We start from the raw sequence: 7,925 nt of genomic DNA on the forward strand, positions 1-7,925 counted from the left end.
ATAACCCCAAAATACTGTCTCCGAGCGAGCAGGTACATATTCAATTGTTGCCAAATATCAAAAATGCAGATGAAATGCAGCATTATACGCAACTAATAAGTATTCATAGTCCAATTAAAACTGAAAAACAATATCAAGTTTAAGTTAAATATTATAAAATTATCAGATTGGAGTGTTATTAATGAACATTCGATGCATATGCGAGAGGAAACAAATCTACATGTCATAAATCCGGACATGTGCCCTTTCTGTATTCATCGACCTGATAACGAATTTGAGCCGCAAACGAGGAACAAAATCAATAACGCTGTTCTAACACCACGGTTCACAAACGACGACCTCACATTACGAGTCAAAGCAATCGTGAATGCCGTTCACTATTTATTACATTGGTATTCGATACCGAACTGAATTTGTATTGCAACTCGTATCCGTGGGTCACAGTCAAGGTCAGACCTCAAGGTGCCATAACAATGGTTATGAAAATAATTATTATTGTTCGAGCAAGCGTGGATTATCTGTAATTTTCTTTATATTATTTTAAGATATAGTTCTATACTACCTCTTCATTTCTCCATCACTAGGGATTCCAATCCCGGGATCCCGGGATTCGGGATCCCGGGATCCCGAACGATTTTCAATACCCGATGAGTCCCGGGATTATAAAACATAATCCCGAATTTTTCGGATTGGTTGATTTATCAAGCACAATCGAATTATTATTGACAAAATCGTTATATTTCGTGTACAAACTTGCGCGAGTTGCACGTGTCATCTGTGAATCTTTGAGGCTGTGAGTCTGAACGTGCTTTTTCAGCAGCAGGCTGCTTAGGAACCAAAAGCAGATCAAGGCTAAATGATAAAACACTTGATGCTTTGATGTTACTTCGTGAGTTTTATTCAAAATAATGTTTTCAATTAATTGTGTCTATGAATGTACATACCTATGTATATACATTGTCAAAAGTTCATTTTTTTCTTCTCAAATAAATATATAAGACCTTCCCTTTTTTATTTTTATTATATTATTTTCTATTTTAAGTCCAAGACTAAAATTATACGTACTTTATACATTGTACGTAATAAAAAACAGATGTAAAAATATATTGTATTATTCATTTTAAATTATTTTTATCGATAAAATAACATGAAAATTATCCCGGGACTGGTCCCGGGATCCCGGGATCGACTAATTGCAATACCGAAATCCCGGGATCAAAATTTTGGCCCGGGATTGGAATCCCTATCCATCACCCATCGTTTAGAATTATTGTTATATAATAGAAACATTAGCTCATATGTTATAGGTTATATTTAATTAGGTTTATTTAATGATCATAAAATAAACTATTTGCTTATTTTTATAACAAGAATACAATTAATGACTTTTCCTCTTAATACACAAATTTTCATAAGCTTCAGCTCATTAAATACTTAAAACAAATTTATCGTTGCGTAAGATAAATACTTTCTTTGGAAATATTTTCTCGTCAATATTTACATTTTGCTATAAACATATAATTTACACTACAATTAAATAAAAAAAATATTGTTTTAATATAAACAACGATATATTTGTTATTTATAATTATATATGAATAATTCAGTAATATTAAATAAATGTAAATCAATGCCCAATATTAATATATATATCGTCCACGGACATCATCACCTGCGTCAGCTTCACCACCGCTAGGAGAAAACGTCTCACACATATGTAAATATTGCAATTAAAAGTCTTACTAGATTCCACATTGAGTCTCATTGGCTACGTGATCAATCACCCTCGGGTTCCGAGAATTTATTATATATTAGAGGTTCCCCAACGCTTAAAATATAACAAATTCTTGTTTAAATTAGCCATTGATTTGTTTATGAAAAAAATATTTAGAAAGTTTTGCTATAAATATTTTATACCATAAATTTTATTTAAAATTTGTGTTGACTCAAACACTTATCATTAATATTTAAATCGTATTATTTTTTAATTCAGAAAATTGAAACTGGACGAATAACATATTTTTTCTTTTTTAATAAAAAAAAATTATCTGTGTCAAATTAAATATATTTTCAATCAATAACAATTTAATAGATAATTCGATTTTTTTTTCAATAACAAACATAATTAAATTATTAAATAATTATTGTTTTCTATATTAAAAATAAATTATTTATTATCTATTATACAGTTATATCACAAGGTACATTATTATGTACATCATTATTAATAACACATTCTTCGCACTACAAAAACGATAGTGTGAGATTTGACATTTGACATTTTCATTTCATGAGCTTTGCTCTATTTATGTTGAAGTCACGTTGTTATCGGAATCTTCTGAATGTATGGCACTACCGTACTGGTTCAAAAACTCTAAAACAACACCGTTGGTCCATCCAAAACCAGACTGTACCACATACTCTCCTCCACCACCGAATTCACCCGGTTTTTCAGCATCGTACTTCTCAAACATCTCTTTACTTTTTAAGAAACCTTTATAATTGGCTCTCACCCACCTCTGTGCCAAATCTTCAGCCATCTTTTTACTGTCTATTGTATTAAGATTCTCTAATCCTTGCACTAACACTGATTGCAAGGGAGGCCAAGCATTAGGGAAATCCCACTGTTCTCCGGTCCTCGTAATTGAAGCTGGAATACCACCTGGATAATCTAAACCACCAGATTTTTTCAAATAATTTATAATCTTAGGAGCATATATTTTCAGTTTATGTTCATCGACGCATTTCTGCCAAGCTGGAGATAAGTTAGTTGGATAGAAATACTTTCTATGCCTTTCCAGTTCTAAATCATAATCGTACCATATTCCATCTTCGTCATTCCATAAAACTGCGTCTATAGCATTCCTCCAGTCTTCGGCTAACTTCCACCATTTTAAAGCTTGAACTTTACCATTGACGATGCTGTTGAAATCTCCTATTGTCTCTAAAGCTGATGCAAATATTGAGTTCAAATCTACAGTTATAATCCTTCTAGTGTGGATGTTTGATAGATTACCAGAGTTAGTACCGTTTGAGTCCACGAACCACCTTGATGAAAAATCCCAGCCGCTTTCAGCGGCGCTTTTTAAATCTGTGTAAAACTCTTGCTTCCTATCTTCAGATTTTATCTCAGAACCAAAAGCATAATCTTCATAATAAGACTCAGGTCTAGGACCTAAACTAGGAGCGTAATACCTTAATAGAGTATATTTTTTATTATTTCTCGATACTCTGATACTTCTATTCTCTATCCAAAAGTTAATTTCGCTCTCTAAAGTAGGTAAATATTTTTGTAGCCATAGAGTATCGTCTGTAGTTTGTAAATATTTAACTGCCATCCCGGTCAATAGAGGTGGCTGACTCCTTTGTGAGTAATAAACCCTACTTCCATTCGGTATGTGTCCAAATAGCTTAACAAGATACATAAAGTTCTCTATCATACCTCTGGCTGTCTGCGTCATGCCGCTGAGCAATAAACCTTCGATGATCCAATATGAGTCCCAGTAGTATATTTCTTTGAAACGTCCTCCGGGAACGATAAAACCGTTGGGGATCGATATAAGGCTGTACAACTCAGGATTTTGCGATACCTCAGGACTCACTTTTCGAGCCAGAGTTGGCCAAATCTGAATCAAGGTTCTGGCGAAATCTCTGAATTTTGGATCGACGATCTTGCTTAATAAAGGAGGCTCTGGATTGTGATCCGGTATGGTCCAATTCATCAACTCATTCCCTTCCACGAAATGCTCATTGACGAATATCTCCACAGAGTTTCTACTCGGGTTCGGATCCTCATCGATAAATCGAGCGAAATCTTCCAATGTTTCATTTTCAGACTTGATCAATCTGAGATCGACGAACGTCTTCGAGTCTCTAAATATCCTCGCGGTTTGTACGGTGTGTAATAAAGACCCTTGGCAGTAAATTTGACTGGAACACGAAGGAGGCAGCGTTTTTTGAGTCGATACATAAAAATCGCAATTTAAAAGCACCAAGAGCGAAGCGGTCCATGTCGTGCGATACATCTTGATCCCTGAAAAAAAAATATACATAAAATTTATGCGCCTCAAAAGCGTCGTAAAACATTTTTAATATTCATAGTGTGGTGTTTTGACATGAAATAAATTTCGCAATAAAATTCGCATATACACGATTTTATCTGACTCGTACCTTTGTGCATACGAATTGGTTTTATTTTTATATCCCCACTGCGAAAAATCGTGTAAAAAGGGTTACTTTTAAGTAAATGCTTTTTTCCACTCGTCTTGTCTTCAAAAACACATTACACCGTAATACGTGCTGGGTAAGTTGCCCCAAAATGACATATACCAAAATAGTGTCTAGTAGAGAAGTTCCCACAAAGTTTTCAAACTTCAGAAAAAATAGCCATATATCAAAAAGAATCTTAAGTTGAAACTCATACGTATTTTTTTTATAAAGTGGCTTTTCCATAGTTAATATCAAAATATTATACTAATATGTATTCTCTAAGAGCCATCAAATCGATCGGCTGCAGAAGATTCTGAAAATTACAATTAAACAATTTGTTATCACGTCGGGTTTGTCCCTTTGTATTATATCATCGCTATTCATAATTTAAAATTCTGGAAGCTACACTCATTTTACCGTTCCTAAATCGTTTATTTGCTACTATAAAAATATGCTGCAACCGATAAATTTATAACTATGACGCTTTTTGCGCTAATAAATTTTGTCAAAATTCATGAAAATTATGTACATTGTACATATATAATAATGAAAACTATTTTGTGTTTTTAAATATTTCAATATTTTTTAATTAAACTTGGTTCTATTTAAGCTTTTTCGCATGCTCGTTTAAAGCATGAAGTTAAAATAATAAATAGTATCAATTTTACTAAAATCACATAATAAATATGTCAGGTTATATATATACTATATATGTAAAAATAATAAAATTTTAGATTGATAGTTTACCTATGTATAAGTAACATTATTATTAGCATGCATTTATTTTTATAAAATTTCAGGAGGGGCAGAGACGGTGAGAGACCGTGAAAGACCATCCACTGGACATCATCTCTCCGCCAACTTCTCCACCACCGCTCGGAGAATAATGATACTTGCCCACCATATGTATGTAACATATATTAAATTATTACTAGTTTCCAAAGGCATTTTTCTGGCTGCAAAATCACCCTCCCCCCCTCCCTCCCCCCTCCCTCCCCCTAGGGTTAAAAATCTTAATTTTTGTTATAATGCTTATATTTTTAATTTAATAAGTAAAGAGACAAATAGTAGTGGGGAAAAATTTGATTTTATTAAAATTATTAGGGAAGTATATAATAAGAAACGTTACTCACTACTAAAAAATGTATTGTGCCCATTGAAACTTGCGGTTGAGAAACACTGCCATTGTCATGCTTCACAAAAACATTTTTTATATTTTTTTGTAATTCGCATAAAATAAATTATTTTATAGAAAGCTTTAATTGCTCTTAATAATTCGTTTTATTCGGTCCAAACTGCTCGCAGGGAACGTATAAAAGGGTTTGAAAGAGCTTTGCTCATTTTGCGAGGTAGCAACATATGTAATCATTGATGTCAGAATTACGTACTGCCTGACTAATATAATCCAAAACCACAATTTTTTATTTATAAAAATTCGCTTTAATAAAAACAGGGCTCCAGCTGCAAGATAACATCTATTCACAGACTCTAGTCTAGTGTTATTTCTTACTTGCAGGTACTGATTGATTGGTATACATTAAGCTCGCGCCTGTTATTACAACAGAAGATTAAAATAAAAAATAAAATAACAATGTTTCGGTAATTAGTGTCATTTTTAGGTTATTGCTTTTTTGTACAAAAAATGTAGATGTACATTGACCGTGCAGCATATATTTTTTGGATATTTTTCTCATCAATTTCTCTTGACACTATTAAATGTTATGGTTAAGGCGGCTCTAAATTATTTAATTGGAACAGACTAAGTTTATTTACTAGAATATGAAGAACTAAAATTAAAAAAACTGTATTATTTTATTGTAGCTTAAAAAATCATTCTCGACAAATATATAATACGTGTTTTTTTGTGATTCATGAATTTGTGGAGCAATATAAAGTATATTATACTGAAGTTATGTTATGCATGTTTTTCATAGAAATATTGTTAGCTCTTTCTTATGCAATATGTTTTTTAAATGTAATAAAATTGCTTTTATCTACCATTAAAGTGAAACATTACAAAATGATTGAGCTGTGATTCTATTTTACAGCTTTATTGTAAATAGTTGAAAACAATATAAATATTAATACACAAGAAATTATAGATTTACACCTTTGTAATGCATTGGAATATATAAAAAAATCTGCTTTGATTCATCTGGACTCTTCCGCATTCGACACCGCCACCCGACACTAACACCTGATTATATCTATATCGGTATACATAGGTAATTACTTATGCAATAACATATCAACTAAACAATTCACTGATCGACAAAATCATACCCCTTTTAATTTTATTTACTGTATTTTATTACATTTATGCGAAAACATTACTTTTTTCTAACGTTTATAAAAAAAATATTTTTCAAATTTATTGAAATATCATTATATGTGATTATATGGGTTATACATAAATATATAATAAACAATTTAAAATACCATAAGTAAAGATTTTAAATGGCGAATTTAGTTATTATTTTTTACGATTTACATAATTTATAAATAGATTTATCCTTTTAATTAAAAACAAATAAGTACTGTATATTAACCGACCTAATAAATATCAACTATTAAATATATATGTACTAATTTCCGACATAAAATAACTTCGCATATTCCAACAAACAGATATTTTATTTATGGTTCGCAAAACATGACAATATTTTCTAAAGTATGTCTTTCTTATAAATAAATACAATTGCATTAATATTATATAATTCATTTTTTTTTTGTTTTAAAATTAACTATGAAAAATCATATTTTCTCTTATAAAATCACGTTACGCGTCAGATTACACTATGTTTGATTAGATTAATCTGTTTGAAGATTCTATTGCGCATCAAAATGTTTTATTTCAAAAAATACTTAGTTACTGTAAAAACCAGTATTAGCTAAAAGATAATACTATTGTAAAAAAAAAACAATTTAATTAGCTTTGTAAACATAAAAATAAGTAATTTCTCATTACAGCTACACTTTTGCAATAAATATTTTTATAGATATACATTAAAATGTATGTATATATTGAATATTATATAAATAATTCGAGATATTTTGGTAAAGAAAAATATATCTTACAGCTTAGCTTTGTAATACTGTTGTACTTCCAAATAACAATATGTTCAGTAGTTATACAAAAATTATAACATTGTATTAATTAACAATGTTAAGCTCATTTAATCATGTTTATAAATACTATAAATAATTATTTATTGAATAACCAATGTGAAGGCCTCTGATCTATAAATACATGCTTCAAACTCCAAAGGAGTTTCATGAAAGGATCACGTCCTACTCAATCATTAAGGTATATTCATATATATATATATATTATATAAGCGAGAGAAATGCATGTTTATGGCATCCCACCTTAATAATCAATCATCATAAATAAAACAGTTACGTTAAAATGTAATCAATAAATAAACACACTGATTTTAATTTTATCAATTTTCTCTCAAGATGTACATATATTATATAATTTTATAATATCTAACCTTAATCAATTATTTTATCACACTATAATAACGTTGATAACCTCGACGATAGCAATAAATTATTTTAAATAATAAATAACTAACTACACTGATTTAACTCACTATTCTTTCAAGATGTATATTTGTTTGTTGCATCGGTCCGCATGTGACCGACCGATCTAAGTCACTGAAATCGACTGACTGACATTTACATTGATAAGTACTTTATAAGAATGATTA

At 30.5% G+C, this 7,925-nt stretch overlaps 1 protein-coding gene across 1 annotated transcript; it reads right to left on the bottom strand.

Annotated features, from left to right (window-relative positions):
* Positions 1 to 2,053: 2,053 nt before the first annotated feature.
* LOC148228258 (trehalase-like) lies at positions 2,054 to 7,925 on the bottom strand. Its single transcript, XM_088200328.1, has 2 exons — positions 7,809 to 7,925; positions 2,054 to 4,033 (listed from the first exon to the last, which is right to left on the bottom strand). Exon 2 carries the CDS (start codon positions 4,023 to 4,025, stop codon positions 2,307 to 2,309), a length of 1,719 nt encoding a protein of 572 aa, XP_088056454.1. The 5' UTR covers positions 4,026 to 4,033; positions 7,809 to 7,925; the 3' UTR covers positions 2,054 to 2,306.

Source organism: Plectrocnemia conspersa, unplaced genomic scaffold (genome assembly GCF_051122295.1).
Source record: "Plectrocnemia conspersa isolate PC_06_02 unplaced genomic scaffold, ASM5112229v1 ptg000012l, whole genome shotgun sequence".
NCBI lineage: Eukaryota > Metazoa > Arthropoda > Insecta > Trichoptera > Polycentropodidae > Plectrocnemia > Plectrocnemia conspersa.

Excerpts from the sequence above, each read along its gene's own strand:
- LOC148228258 (XM_088200328.1), bottom strand. The coding sequence starts at position 4,025 with ATGTATCGCACGACATGGACCGCTTCGCTCTTGGTGCTTTTAAATTGC.